The following is a 16,392-nucleotide window of genomic DNA, read 5'->3' as shown; positions in this document are numbered from 1 at the left end:
AACAGACCCTTCAATCCAACAATTCATGCACATTATAATCCCAAATTAAACTAATCCCAGCCGCCCATCCTTTGCCCATATACCTCCAAGCATTTTTTATTCAAGTACTTATCTAAATGCCTTTTAAACGTTGGAACTGTACTCACATCCACCATTTCCTCAGGAAGATCATTTCACACACAAGCCACTCACTGTAAAAAATCTTTCCCCTCACGTCTTTTATAAATCTTTCTCCTCTCACCTTAAAAATATGCCCCTAGTCTTGAAATCCCCCAACCTAGGAAAAAGACACCTATCTTTCACCTTATCTATGCCCCTCATGAGTTTATAAACTTCCTATCTTCCAGTGAAAAAAGTCCCAGCCTCTCCCTATAACTCAATCCCTCCAATCCCAGCAACATCCTGGTAAATCTCTTCTGAACCATCTCCAGCTGGATACTATCAACTGTACAATTTAACTATGTACACTTTGACATGTAATGTGTCTGCAGTAAGTTTGCAGAGCTGGGGATATGTGCTGATGGGGTTGCAAACAACACTGATAAATGATGTCTTATAAAGACTGTGGCAGACTGTTATCACAAATTGCAATCATATCCTGAACAGCACTTGAGAGAATTTTCTAAAGGGGTTCAGTTAACTCGGCGCTTGACAGCAGATTTTTCAGTCCCGTGTCACCAACTGCATGAGTTCAACTCACACACTAGCTGAGGTCACTATGAAAACCTCTCCTCCTCATATCTCTCCCCTTACCCTGAGGCATGGTGACCTTCAGGTTAAACGAACACCTGTCAGCTCTCTCTAATGAAAGAGCAGCCCAATGAGCTGGTAAGATTATGGAAACTTTTATCTGATATTTATATTGCAGCATATTTCTGCAATCTGTATTTATTTTCATGATTATTGCCATTTCCAGAATGTGAACACTAATTGTTTTGACCAATGCCATAATCTTAAAAAATCCTTTATCTCTTGATGCTGTCTCTTATCGTTAAATCATAAATTGTAAAAAAACTATCAAAATGTGTTACATGGTGGAATCAGTGAGTACTCTCCATAACAATCAATCTAAGAATATGTTGTTGAAGAGGAGAGTGTGAAACGGACTGGTAAGCTAGAGGAGATACTTGTTAGGAAGGAAGATGTGTTGGACATTTTGAACAACTTGAGGATAGACAAGTCCCCCGGGCCTGATGGGACATATCCTAGGATTATGTGGGAAGCAAGAGAGGAAATTGCAGTACCGTTGGCAATGATCTTTTCATCTTCACTGTCAACGGGGGTAGTACCAGAGGACTGGAGAGTGGTGAATGTTGTGCCCCGTTCAAAAAAGGGTATAGGGATAACCCCGGGAATTACAGGCCTGTTAGTCTTACTTCGGTGGTAGGTAAAGTAATGGAAAGGGTACTGAGGGATAGGATTTATGAGTATCTGGAAAGGCACTGCTTGATTAGGGACAGCCAGCACGGATTTGTGAAGGGTAGGTCTTGCCTTACAAGTCTGATTGAATTCTTTGAGGAGGTGACCAAGCATGTGGATGAGGGTAGAGCAGTGGATGTAGTATACATGGATTTTAGTAAGGCATTTGATAAGGTTCCCCATGGTAGGCTTATGCGGAAAGTCAGGAGGCATGGGATAGAGGGAAATTTGGCCAATTGGATAGAAAACTGGCTAACCGGTCGAAGTCAGAGAGTGGTGGTATATGGTAAATATTCAGCCTGGAGCCCAGTTACAAGTGGAGTTCCGCAGGGATCAGTTCTGGGTCCTCTGCTGTTCGTAATTTTTATTAATGTCTTGGATGAGGGAGTCAAAGAGTGGGTCAGTAAATTTGCAGATGATAGGAAGATTGGTGGAGTTGTGGATAGTGAGGAGGGCTCTTGTCGGCTGCAAAGGGACTTGGATATGATGCAGAGCTGGGCTGAGGAGTGGCAGATGGAGTTCAACCCTGCCAAGTGTGAGGTTGTCCATTTTGGAAAGACAAATAAGAATGCGGAATACAGGGTTAACGGTAGGGTTCTTAGTGAGGTGGAGGAACAGAGGGATCTTGGGGTCTATGTTCATAGGTCTTTGAAAGTTGCCACTCAGGTGGATAGAGCTTGTAAGAAGGCCTATGGTGTATTAGCGTCATTAGCAGAGGGATTGAATTCAAGAGTCGTGAAGTGATGTTGCAACTGTACAGGACTTTGGTTAGGCCACATTTGGAGTACTGTGTGCAGTTCTGGTCGCCTCACTTTAGGAAAGATGTGGAAGCTATGGAGAGGGTGCAGAGAAGATTTACCAGGATGTTGCCTAGAATGGAGAATAGGTCGTACGAGGATAGGTTGAGAGTGCTAGGCCTTTTCTCATTGGAACGGCGAAGGATGAGGGGTGACTTGATAGAGATTTATAAGATGATCAGAGGAATAGATAGAGTAGACAGTCAGAAACTTTTTCCCCGGGTACAACAGAGTGTTACAAGGGGACATAAATTTAAGGTGAAGGGTGGAAGGTATAGGGGAGATGTCAGGGGTGGATTCTTTACCCAGAGAGTGGTGGGGGCATGGAATGCGCTGCCTGTGGGAGTGGCAGAGTCAGAATCATTGGTGACCTTTAAGTGGCAATTGGATAGGTACATGGATGGGTGCTTAAGCTAGGACAAATGTTCGGCACAACATCGTGGGCCGAAGGGCCTGTTCTGTGCTGTATTGTTCTATGTTCTATGTTCTAACACCAGGTTATAGTTCAACAGGATTATCTGGAATCACTAGCTTTCAGAGCGCTGCTCCTTCATCAGGTGGTTGTGGAGTATAAGATCATAAGGCACAGAATTTATAGCAAAAGTTTACAGTGTGATGTAACTGAACTTATATATTGAAAAAAGACCTGGATTATTTGTTAAGTCTCTCATCTTTTAAAATGACCATGTTGGTTTCAATTCTTTCATATGTAAATCCCAAAACTTTTTTAAAGTTACATTCTCAAGTGAACTTTAAAAATAGGTGCCATGTCGGCCCAGATAATGCATTGAAGATGGGAGGTGCCCAGTGTGAGGCTTCTATGCCCCAAATTCACCCCACATACTTATATATGTTTGTTTGCATGTCTGTGTATGTATGGGGGGGCGGGGTGGGAGGGGGTATATCTATGAGTATCTGTGAGAGAGTGTGTGTACGTGTATGTGTGTGAGTCTGAGTGTGAGAGTGTATGTGTGAGCATATGAGAGAGAGCTTGTGTATGAGAGAGGGTCTGTGTCAACACATGGCTCTGTAGGAGTGTGTGTATGTGTGCCTGTGCGCGTGCGTAGTGCTGTCTGGTCAACAATTAACAGACAGGAGTGGTCCCTCCCAGCCGGATAAAACATCAGCCATCAGCCACCCAGAACATTCGACCTCGGACCTTTGGGTGATCATCCTCCAAGGCGGACTTCGGGGCAGGCAACAATGCAAAGTGGCCATGCAGAGGCTGATAGCTAAGTTTGGCACCCATAGGGAGAGCCTCAACAGGGCCCTCGGGTTCATGTCACACTACAGATGACCCGACTGCACCACACACACACACACAAGTTTGTGGTGTGAATGTGTATTTGCAGAAAAACTGCATGATTCTGGAAATCCATTTTTATAGAAATAGAATCAGTCTGAACATTGGGGTACAGAAGCCTCACACACGGTACCTCCCACCTTCATTGCATTATCTGGGCCGACAAGGCACCTATTGTTAAAGTTCACTTGAGAATGTAACCTTTGAATAAATTCTGAGATTTACATATGAAAGAATTGAAAACAACATGGTCATTTTAAAAGATGAGAGACTGAACAAACAATCCAGATCTTTTTCAATATATAATTTCAGTCACATAACTGTAAAATTCTGTGTCTTACGATCTTACACTCCACAACCACCTGATGAAGGAGCGGTGCTCCGGAAGCTAGTGCTTCCAATTAAACCTGTTGGACTATAACCTGGTGTTGTGTAACTTTTAACTTTGTACACCCCAGTCCAACACTGGCGCCTCCAAATCACAATTCAGAATGTATCAATTGTCTTGTACTCTGTTTTGCTCTCCACCCCATGTTCTTTTGAGCACTTTTAGCAGCATCAAAAGCACAAGATGAAACACAACAAGGAGAATAATCTGAAGTGTCAGTGTAATCACTGCGGTGCTTTGAGCAAGGTTTAAGTACTGCTGTCATTGTCAGTCAATGCAGTGTGGATCTGATATTCAATTCCAAGTTAGTTCTCCTATGATATAATCAATACTCAATTCGCAAATGCTGCAGTACAGGTAAAATTCAGATATAAACACCGAATACATTCACACCATGTTCCTTAGTGCAATTTTAGACATGCGTTAAACTATTAAAAGTAATGAGCTGATCAGTGGCAAATGGAATTCATGAACTGTGAGGATATAGGATATTTGCCCTTATTAGCCAAGGCATAGAGTTTAAGAGCAGATAGATAATGCTAGACCTGCGTAAAATGTTAGTTAGGTCACAGTGAGAGTAATATTTACACTTGTGGAATCCACATTTGAGAAGGGAGGTGATAGTACTGGAGAGGGTGCAGAGGAGATTGACCAGCATGTTCGCAGGGCTGGAGAGGTTCAGTCATGAAGGGACGTTGGACAAACTGGTCTTGTTTTCCTTGGAGCCGAGGAGACTGAGGGGGCACATGTTTGAGATGTATAAAATTATGATTGGCTTAGATAAGTTAGAGAGGGAGAAATCTTTCCCCTTGGCGCAGGGATCAACAACCAGGGGAATAGATCTAAAGCGAGTGGGGCAGATGGCTTCGAGGAGATTAGAGTACTGACAGTGTGGAAACAGGCCCTTCGGCCCAACAAGTCCACACCGACCCGCCAAAAAATCTTTTCACCCAGAGGGGCCAGGAATCTGGAACTCCCTGCCTGCAAGAGTGGTAGCTGCAGAAACCCTCATCATATTGAAGAAGGATTTAGATGTACACTTGTGGCTGTAAAGGCTGTAAGGCTATGGGCCAAGTGCTGGAAAATCGGATTAGAACAGTTTGGGGATTGTTGGCTGGCACAACCTCAATGGGCTGATGGACATTTTCCTGTGCTCCCATATGATTCGATGATTAAATGCTTACCTAAACTTAGCAGAAAGAAACTAAGATTGATGTATTAACTGAGCTTTACCAACTAAAAATTATAACCTGTGTAAATGGATTACATAACAAAACGCTCCGATTTGCTGCTGCTATAGAATTAGCCAAATGTTTATGGAGTCAAAAAGTGTGGTGCTGGAAAAGCACAGCCGGTCAGGCAGCATCTGAGGAGCAGGAAAATCGTCATTTCAAGCATAATGTGATGAACATTCCTAATGAATCGGAGGTGCCAGTGTTGGACTGGGGTGTACAAAGTTAAAAAGCACACAACACCAGGTTATAGTCCATTAGGTTGATTTGGAAGCACTAGCTTTCGGAGCGCTGCTCCTTCATCAGGTGGTGGTGGAGTCGGGCTTATACTTGAAACGTCCTGCCCCTCGGATGCTGCCTGACCAGCTGTGCTTTTCTAGCACCACACTCTCGACTCTGATCTTCAGTCCGCACTTTCTCTTCAATGTTTATAGAAGTCACGCAGTTATCCAGCACAGAAACAGGCCCTTCGGTCCATCTTGTCCAAGCCAACCAGCATTCCCAAACTAAACTAGTCCCACTTGTCTCCATTTGGCCTATGTCCCTCGAAAGCTTTCCTATCCATGTATCTGTCCAAATATCTGTTAAATGTAACTGCACTTGCATCTACCATATTCTCTGGCATCTCATTCCATACATGCACCACCCTCTGTAAAAACGTTGCCCCTCAGGTCTCTCTTAAAGCTTTGCCCTCTCACATAATCCCCCCTAGTTTTGGGCTCCCCTAGCCTTGCGAAAGGACCTTGGCTGCTCACCTTATCTATGTTCTCATGATTTTAAGTTTCTTTTGATTTTCCAGCATTTTAGAGCATGCAGGCTTACCCCCATTCATATTTCTGACTTCTAAGTTTGACCTACTGCCATTAAAGTTCTAAAATATAGAACGCTGCATGATGAACTGTCCACAGAATAATAGGTCGATATTCCTGAGTGAGAGTAAGTGAGAGTCGAGAATGTGGGGCTAGAAAAGCACAGCAGGTCAGGCAGCATCTGAGGAGCAGGAAAATCGACATTTCAACAAAAGCCCTTCATCAGGAATCCTGATGAAGGTCTTTTGCCCAAAACGTCGATTCTTCTGCTCCTCGGACTCTGCTTGAACTGCTGTGCTTTTCTAGCATCATACCCTCGACTCGAATCTCCAGCATCCACAGTCCTCACTTTCACCTATTTGTAAGTGAGAGCCAGTTAGGAGCCATTTAATTAGCTGAAATAATAGTTGGCAATGGGGTAACTGAGAAATGAAGGATAGCAAAACGACAAGATCCAGGTTTAGTGATTTGGTGATGGAAGGAGAAATGACAGGAAGTCTCCATGGTGTTAGATAATCACCACACCCCAACTCCTGCTACAGGTCACAGAGTGTAGTACTGTTAACAGGGAGTTGAGTGGAAAAGTGTGTGCAGCGTCTGGGACTCTTAGCAGTTCACAAGGCATCAGCAACATCATGTCAGAGTTTAAGCCTAAGGTAAGCCACTTGCAATGCATCCACAATATTGCTCTGTTCTCAGTCAAAAGTGGTGTTAGTTGCCAAAGACAGTAAGTGACAGAGAATATCCCCAGAAAAACCTAACAGATTGAGAGCTCAATATAATTAAACAAATCAGTACATAACATACAGCAACAGGCACAACTTAAACTTAAACATGAGCAAAATAAACACTCTTAAGGAAGATTATAAGCTCAACTTCTGTAACACTTATTTTAAACTGAACATTGAGTATAATTACATTGAATAGTAATCGAAGGTATATTATACCTGTAAGAATCCCGGTTGCTTATTGTATCATGACCAGAATCTTCCTGGTCCTCTCCGGTTACTACAAAGCAAACTTTTTTGTTGTTCCGTTCTGCCTTGTCAGCAATATTGTCTCCCGTTATCAGGGCCTCATCCACCTTGGTCTCTGATGTAGACGGATGTGTTATTGATGATAGGAGACTATAAAATGAAAAACAAAACATTCAGTTCAGAATTTTCACTGAAGAAATTAATACAGCAAATTTTTCTTTTCCCCAGAAACAAATTGAAATACTAAAGCTTATATTTTAATTTACATTAAAGGGTGATTTTGTGTGTGCACATGTATGTGTGTGCATGTATTTTTGTGTATGTTTGTCTGTGTGTGTGTTTTTTTGGGTGAGTGCTTTTGTGTGTGTGTGTGTGTACGTGTGTATGTGTGTGTGTTTTTGGGTGTGGGTGTCAGAGAGATAAGAACAGAAAATTGGCAGCATGTCTAATTGACCAACATCTATTTTATCATGGGGGTTAGCCTGCACAACCACAACTCCTGTTGGACCTTAAATCCAGGCGAAGTAGGTGATTTAGAGTCATAGAGTCATAGAGATGTATAGCATGGAAACAGACCCTTCGGTCCAACCCATCCATGCCGACCAGATATCCCAACCCAATCTAGTCCCACCTGCCAGCACCCGGCCCATATCCCTCCAAACCCTTCCTATTCATATATCCATCCAGATGCCTTTTAAATGTTGCAATTGTACCAGCCTCCACCACTTCCTCTGGCAGCTCATTCCATACATATACCACCCTCTGAGTGAAAAAGATGCCCCTTAGGTCTCTTATATATCTTTCCCCTCTCACCCTAAACCTATGCCCTCAACCTAACCCATTAACAGTTGAATACCCAATCTTTGATCCTCTCATCCAGATTATTAATGCAAGTCAAACCCATTTGGGGTCAGCATTACAACTTGATGAGCAAACTCATTTCTGGTGACATTGTGTGTCTCTAGGCTGTTAACTAAAACTGCTTGTCATAGTGACCTTGACATTTGGAAAACAATTCCTGGGACACCAAATTTATGAAATTTATAATCGTTAACAAGTGGATGCTGTTCAGAACCAGCTTTTATTGCCCATCTTGAGTTGGCTTGAATAAATTGATAGTGAGTTCTTCAAGAACTGAAATCCACCTCAAGAACATACAGAGGGAAGGGGTCAGGATCCTTATCCTGGGACAATGGAGGGATGACAATCAGTTCAGATGAGTTTTACCACATTTTGGGTTGCTTCACGGTCAATATTACTGATGCTACCATTCTATTGCAAATTTATTTCGTTAACAGAGTGCAATTTCGCCTGGAGTTTGAACGTACATTTCCAAGTCATTAATCTAGGCCCCAAACTTACTAAAATAAAGATGCTGGAAGACCTATTGAGTTTTTGTCACCATTTCCTGGCTTTGTTTCAGATTTCCAACATTCTCAGCTTTTGGATTATCAATACAATAATCAAACCAAACACTACGCCTGATTATTGAACAATCCAGCATGCAGTTTTTTTTAAGCTGAGCTAATTTCACAAAATGCAGTTTTCTTTTACTTATGTCAGTCAATTTTTGGCATATATTGACTAAAAGTTTTGAAATCATATACCACTCAAAATTATGAATACCTTTTCTACTTTGATGTTTAGAATTTAACTGCATGACAGAAGTATTTCCAAATTGCTACAGCCTCAGTAAATTGGTATGTTCTCTCCAAAATAATAAATTTAACGAGGAATCATTACAGAATCCTTTCTAGTCAAATAGATATTCCTCATACAGCCGCTTCAGATGAGCTCTCTCATTAAAATGCTCCATCATTCATTTTTATGCATGCAATTAGGTCTTCACAGATCAATGTATCACTGGGACCTTTATGTGTCAAGTCACTTTTATGAAGATTGCTTCACTTTTAAACCGCTGCTATCAGTTTCTTATGAAGCTCAAGAACATTTATTCACCTCTAAATAAATAGTGAAACAAAGACTCAAGACATTTAAGAACATTGAACATAGAACAGAGAGAGTACAGCACAGGCCATTCGGCCCTCAATGTTGTGCCAACCTTTTATCCACTCTAAGACCAAACTAACCGACATACCCTGCATTTTATTGTCATCTATTTCCCTATCCAAGAGTTGTTTAAATGTCCCTAATGTAACTGACTCGACCACCACTGCTGGCAGTTCATTCCACGTACCCACCACTCTCTGTGTAAAGAACCTACCTCTGACATCTCCCCTAAACCTTCCTGCAATCACCTTAAAATTATGCCCCCTTGTGATAACCATTTCTGCCCTGGAAGAAAGCCTCTGACTATTCACTCTATCTATGCCTCTCATTTGAGTGATAGAAAGTTCCTCACTGTACCATTAGTATCCTTTTCTTATTCATTCACACGATGTGGTTGGTCCTGGGCTAGACCAGCATTTATTGCCCATTCCTAATTGTCCAGAGGGCAGTTAAGAGTCGACCACTTTGCTGTGGGTCTGGAGTCACATGTAGGCCAGACCAGGTAAAGATGGCAGTTTCCTTTCCTAAAGGACATTAGTGAATCAGATTTTTTTTTCACGAGAATGGATGCAAATCCATTAGTTTAGCATTTCATTCCAGATTTTTAAAATCTAATGCAAATTCCAGTCAGATCTGAACCCATGTACCCAGAGCAATACCCTGGGGCTCAGGATTATTAGTCCAGAGTCTAGATTAGAGTGGTGCTGGAAAAGCACAGCAGGTCAGGCAGCATGCAAGGAGCAGAAAAATCGATGTTTCGGGCAAAAGCCCTTCATCAGGATTCCTGATGAAGAGCTTTTGCCCAAAACGCCGATTTTCCTGCTCCTCGGATGCTGACTGACCTGCTGTGCTTTTCCAGCACCACTCTAATCTAGACTCTGATCTCCAGCATCTGCAGTCCTCACTTTCGCCCTATTATTAGTCCAGTGAAATTTCACTTCACCATTGTCTTCCCTTAAAATAAAATCTATTCCTACATCCTTTAATTCATTATTGCTGTTATAATCACCAGGCTGAAGGGACTGTATATTTTTTATTTTGTAATAATGGGAGGACTCATCACTCACAGTGTCATAACCAGGATATCAGTCCACCAGAAAAGTAAACTTCACACAAAGTGTTACCTTGGCTGCCACAGGCAAACTAACAGCAGAAATTACGCTGAAATGTTTGGTCACACTTTTGTTCCCAACACCTTCATTCCTGAACTTCAAAGGGGATTAATTAGAAATTAATTCAAATTGAACAACATTGAATTAATTTTGATTGAATCCCCACTGGGCCATTTTGATGTGTTCAGATTTTGATTAATCTCTTGCTTTCATCACCCAAGATTATGTAATTACTTTTATCCAAGTACCAGCATATTTGAAGCTGTTTTGTTAGTATTTTTCTCAGTGTTGACTGGTTGCTGGTTTTTACCTGGAAGATAGAAATAGTTTCACACCAGAATGATCAGTGTTTGCTTTCAATTGTATTAAGTGTCCCAGCACTGATAAAGCTGATATAAACTTTCCAAAATAAAACTTGCAAAAAATATGTTTCAGATGTGTGCACTATTTCAGGAGACAGAAACGGCTATTGGGTGATCTGCTATCAGTGTTATCTTAGCGCCTTTTTACTTCAGCAGATAAGACATCCTTTGTTGAACAGGAATGGAACAAAGGAAAATATTGGTCACATGTTCAGAGCAGAACAGGGGATGGCATAGTGGCTCAGTGGTTAGCACTGCTGCCTCACAGCACCAAGGACCTGGGCTTGACTCCACCCATGATTGTGTGCAGTTTGCATGTTCTCCCCGTGTCTGCATGGGTTTCGTTCAGGTGCTCTGTTTTCCTCCCACAATCCAAAGTTGTGCAGGTTAGGTGGATTGGCCATGCTAAATTGCCCATAGTGTCCAGGGATGTGCAGGCTAGGTGGATTTGTCATGGTAAAGGACAGTTCATGGAGATAAGATGGGTCTGGGCGGGATGCTCCTCAGAGGGTCTGTGCAGATTTGATGGGTTGAATGGCCTCTCTCTGTATTGTAGAAATTTTAATACCAAGTTGATGCACTCTAAGTATCAATAAGTTAATGATTATGTTTTATAGCGACTAGAGGACTTTTACTTACCATCATTTACAGTTGGACCTATATGTCTTGGTCAGTGTTAAATAAGAAATTGCTCATGTACTCACTCATCTATCTGTGCAATATAGATTTCTAGTTCTTTCACAACTGTCTGCAGCTTATTCAAAAGCTTCTGATATGCATCTTGCGTTTCGATATCCTTTTCCTTCAGGAGAAAGTACAGACCAGGTCCATTTTGCTGACCCAAACTATGCCCAGAGGGAGCTGCCATGGTGGTGATGCAGTGATGGGCATATTCCACCGGGTTCAATGCATCTACAAAATATCAAAATTGAGTGCTGAATATTGAAATTCCTTCATAGGAAAGTGTACTGATAACAGTATCAGACAATACTTTAATGTATACCAATTTGAAATACCGGTCCATTAAGAGTATGTTTCCAATTATTTAACAATGATTCATCTGTTTGCTTAAACAACCACACGTAAGTCAAATAAAAACCAAGTGCTGGAGAAACACAGTGGGTTTGGCAGCATCTGTGGAGAGAGAAAGGAGCACTGTGTTTTTATTTCCCGTTAACTCTGTTTCCCTTTCTGCGGATACTCTCAGACTCTCCAGCACTTTGTTTTTATTTTAGATCTCCAGAATCCACAATACTTTACTGTTAATATCACAAGTGTGTCAACATTAAGTGACATTACCAATGAATGCTGCAAAACCCTTAAATATAACTACTTGCCTCTGTTAGTAAGAATATAGTAAGAATTCTTTTGCTAGTAGATGGTGTTAACTTCTTGTATGGGTTATTTTGTGCTCTAGGATTGAAAGACCATCAAAGTGAATTATAAAAACGTCTACATGTAGGAATTTGGCAAATGTTTCATCAAAGATCAGTCAGTAAATGTCTATTACGTCACAAAAGGAGTGATTCTGAAATCTGGCCTATCCCAGCGAAGGGAAGAACTTGTAACTAAGCAAAGAGCCCATCATTTACCTTAGCTTCCTCCGGATAAGCCAAGTTAAATTGGTTACCTGTGTGACCTATTACTAACTCATCTCAAAAACTTCCCTAAAGCATAAAGATTCAAAAACAAGAGGAACACTGAACTTCAGCAATTTTGGCAACTTTCTTTCCATCCCTTCATCAATAACACTTTTATAAATTGTGAACAATTGAGATCCTAGCACCAATTCACTGGGACATACCATGCCTTACATCTTACAAAACTGAAAAAGACCTGATTATACCAATCTGTTAGCCTGTTATCCTGGTAGCCACCCATTCCTCCATCCATGCTCATATGCTATACCCTACACCGTAAAATTTCATTTTCCTCACTATCCTTTTATGGGGTATTTCATCAAATGTCTTCTGGAAATCTAAGTACAGTATATCCACCAAATCCCCCCAGCACATTAGGTCTTCAAAGAACACCAATAAATTGATTAAATAGAATTTTCCTTTCACAAAACCATGTTGACTCTGCCTGATTCCTGTGAACTTATCAAAGTGGTCTGCTATAACTTCTTTCATATATAAGTTCTTACATTTCCCCTATTACCTATGTTATAGCTCATTGGCCATTAGTTTTCAGCTTTCTGTCTCCCTCAGTTTTTAACAAAGCAGTTAGATTTATCATTTGCCAATCTAATGGAGTCTTCAATGGAACTTGAGAGGGTTAAAACTATCAACTATCTCACTAGCCACTTCTTTCAGGATCCAAAACATTTGTCAGTTTATAGTCCCAACAATATCCTCAGTCCCACTTCCCGGTAATGTGAGTTTTGTCATGTTGAGTTCCTCTCTCGATTCCACTTCTTGATATTATAGCTAGGCCTAGAATCCTTCTGCAGTGAAGACTGATGCAAAAAGTTTATTAAATTCTACTGCCATATCCATATTTTCCATTATTAATTCTCCAGACTCACTTCGATTAAGACCAATGCTCATCTTGTTAATTTTGTTTTCAAGTCGGACATATGAGCTGTCATTGGATGAAAGACTTCGATTCTGAAAGAAGAAGTCCCATCAGGAAGGTAAATTCCAGACACATCACCTTAGCTTCATTCTGAATCTGAGTGCTACCAGGGCAACAGATCTGATGCTCTGATTCTTTCAGAAGCTGCTTCACTTCACTCCCTCCGACCGATCTCACCGCAAGATCAGTGCTCAACGTGTCAATTGTGAATACATTGATCTCACTAGAGGCAGATTTGTTATTTTATTTGTGCTCTCCCTGATTTCCCTTGTCAGATACAATTGCCTTGTCTTCCTCTTAATATATTTCTTCTTCTTGGGGATGAATTTCTCCTGTGTTTCTTGAATTATCCCCAGAAACTCCTGCCATTGCTGCTCCACCATCTTCCCTTCCAATCAACTTTATTTTTTTATTCATTCATGGGTTGAGGGCATCGCTGGCTAGGCCAGCATTTATTGCCCATCCCTAATTACCCAGAAGGCAATTAAGAGCCAACCACGTTGCTGTGGTTCTGGAGTCACATGTAGACCAGACCGGGTAAGGATGCTAAGTCCCTTCCCTAAAGGACATTGGTGAACCAGATGGGTTTTTCTGACAGTCAGACAATGGATTCATGGTCATCATTAGACTCTTAATTCCAGATATTTATTGAATTCAAATTCTACACTCTGCTGTGGAAGGATTTGAACCCAGGTCCCCAGAGCATTATCTGGGTCTCCGGATTAACAGTCCGACGATAATACCACTCGGCCATTGCCTCTCAACTCTGGCCAGCTCTTCCCTCATGTCTTTGTCATTACAAATGAGTGATTCCTGATCACTATTCCTGAAACTAGCTTTCAACTACACACTTAATTCACTGAATTCAAACTTCCCCACATGTGGTGATGAGATTTGAACTTACACTTTTAGAGTATTAGCCTGAGGCTGCTGGATTACAAGTCTAGAGACACTCCGCCACTAATTTCCCTATCACCTCTTACATGAAAAGTACACACTCTACCATTTAAGCTATTACCCTTAAACCAGATGAATGATTTTAAGAAAACACCACAGCCAATTTAGCCATTATCTTTGATGCTGCTACATTGGCATTATCACCACACAAGAATATTAGATGTGAGATTGTAGATAAAATATGCCTTTCATGTTTGGTCAGTAAGTAAGTATGCAGCTTGCACATCTGCTAGTTTTGAACTGACCCATTCGAACTTCCATTATTTATTTTCAGCAGAGCCAATGAAAGAGGTCATACCACAGTCTAATCGTTGGGGGTTGATATCATTGCTGAGCTGTCTCCGACTGTCCAGTTGTACACCAAACGCACTGCCCAATGATGCAACATTTTTCGGGTACGACACTTCCATCACGTTTAAGTGACAATTGGTCGGGCAGAAATCACTGCTGTGCAATGGAGAAATCTTGGACTTGGCTTGTTTGAAGGTTGGCCAGGCTCGGTTTTTCAGAACACGTGAGAACTAAACCGAAAATATAGTCAAAGTCACAAAGGATACCGACTGATACAAAAGCAAAAAAAAGCTATATTAATGTCAATCCAAATACATTTAATAAAAGTAAGGGTAAAAGAATGAAGTCAAAAATCACACAGGTTATAACCTGGTGTTATGTGATTTTTAACTTTGTACACTCCAGTCCAACACCCATACCAGCAAATCATAAAAGAATGAAGACTGCGTTGAAGACTCCTTTGTAAAGGAAATATCTTCATCATTTCTATAACGTGGAGGTGCTGGTGTTGGATTGGGGTGGACAAGGTCAGAAGTAGTCAGGTCACCTGACGAAGGGGCAGCGCTCTGAAAGCTTGCGATTTCAAACAAACCTGTCAGACTATAACCTGGTGTCGCCTGATTTCTGACCTCATCATTTCTATGGTATTAAAGTATGAAGATCTTGACTTGGAGATTAGAGACATTCCTTTCTCCAGTTCCTTTTCTGTATTTCCTGTTGTCTCCAGATGCTCTTAAAGAATTATATCCCTTTATACAGGAGTTTCCTCCAAGTCAGTTAATTCTGAATGAGAGTCGCCCATGCATTAACATCTATGTTGCATTGAGGGAAGCCCAGAGGGAGTCTTTGAAACACCTGCATCTTTTGATTTGCTATATCTCTTCCTCAATGCAAAAAGATGATTGATTTGTTGATTAACGACACACGTACTATTCTGCACTCTGTTCAAGGCCTCCACATCCCTCCTGCAATGTGGTGAGCAAAATTGTTGTTTATTGCAGATAAACAATTATGAACCATCATTTTATAATTAATGTTAGCATTGAGATTTAGGATGAGATGATGATTGTACCTGCATTAGGATTCAAACAATTACAAAATAATATGAATTGGTAGACACATCCAAGATCAGTAAACTTTAGTCAGATGTCAAACAACACCAAGTTATAGTCCAAAAGGTTTATCTGAAATCATAAGTTTTCAGAGCTTCACCTGGCGAAGGAGCAGCACTCTGAAAGCTTGTGATTTTAAATAAACCAGTTGGACTATAACCTGGCATTGTGTGACTTCTGACTTTGTCCAAGTCAAAAAGTGTGGCACTGAAAAAGCATACCAGGTCAGGCAGCATCTGAGGAGCAGGAGAGTTGACATTTCGGGCATAAGCTTTTCATCAGGAATGTGCAGGGCTTATGCCTGGAAAATATCGACTCTCCTGGTCCTCAGATGCTGCCAGATCTGGTGTGCTTTTCCAGCAGCAAACTTTTAAACTCTGACTCTCCAGCATCTGCAGTCCTCACTTTTTCCTTCTGACTTTGTCCACCACAGTCCAATGCCTCCACAGTACATTTTAGCACAGACACTGTCATCATTAAATTGGTTGTGTTTTTATTAAGTTCTCCATGGAATGTCTGTCTCCACGCAGGTGGGAGCTAATTCCTCGAAATCTCAGCACCTCAAATAACTACGTACCTTCTTGTAATTTGTGATCCTTCGGTTAATTTGCTCGAGCTTCTCACTGCGCATAATGCTGAATCTAGAACGGAGCTCGGGAGGCGTTGATTCATCGAAGCAGCTTAGTTTGTTGCAATGTTCCACAAACTGCTCATCATTCTCAGCCAAACATTCAAGGATCTATTAGAGAAATAGAACAAGGCAGCAAATTCAGGGCAGCATGATGACTCAGTGGTTAGCACTGCTACCTCACAGCGCCAGGGACCCGGGTTTGTTTCCAGCCTCAGGCGACTGTCTGTGTGGAGTCGACACATTCTCCCAGCGTCTGCGTGGGTTTCCTCCAGGTGCTCCGGTTTCCTCCCACAATCTAAAGATGTGCGGGTCAGGTGAATTGGCCGTGGGAAATTGCCCATAGTGTTCAGGGATGTGTTGGTTAAGTGCATTAGTCAGGGTAGGGGAACGGGTGGAATACTCTTCAGAGGGTCGG

At 41.5% G+C, this 16,392-nt stretch overlaps 1 protein-coding gene across 2 annotated transcripts in view; it reads right to left on the bottom strand.

The window, feature by feature from the left end:
- Window positions 1-16,392, bottom strand: part of prex2 (phosphatidylinositol-3,4,5-trisphosphate-dependent Rac exchange factor 2) — a 420,366-nt gene that overhangs the window by 216,722 nt on the left and 187,252 nt on the right. For both annotated transcript variants that reach the window (XM_043689238.2, XM_043689237.2), the window contains exons 23-26: window positions 15,924-16,085; window positions 14,242-14,464; window positions 11,114-11,321; window positions 6,896-7,075 (exon numbers count right to left, since the gene is read on the bottom strand). In XM_043689238.2, coding sequence (XP_043545173.2) covers window positions 6,896-7,075; window positions 11,114-11,321; window positions 14,242-14,464; window positions 15,924-16,085 — 773 coding nt within the window. The remainder of the gene's footprint in view (window positions 1-6,895; window positions 7,076-11,113; window positions 11,322-14,241; window positions 14,465-15,923; window positions 16,086-16,392) is intronic.

This window comes from Chiloscyllium plagiosum, unplaced genomic scaffold (assembly GCF_037043375.1).
Source record: "Chiloscyllium plagiosum isolate Xiang-an unplaced genomic scaffold, Cpla_swu_hap1 HiC_scaffold_4, whole genome shotgun sequence".
NCBI lineage: Eukaryota > Metazoa > Chordata > Chondrichthyes > Orectolobiformes > Hemiscylliidae > Chiloscyllium > Chiloscyllium plagiosum.
This window is presented reverse-complemented; position numbering and strand designations above follow the sequence as displayed.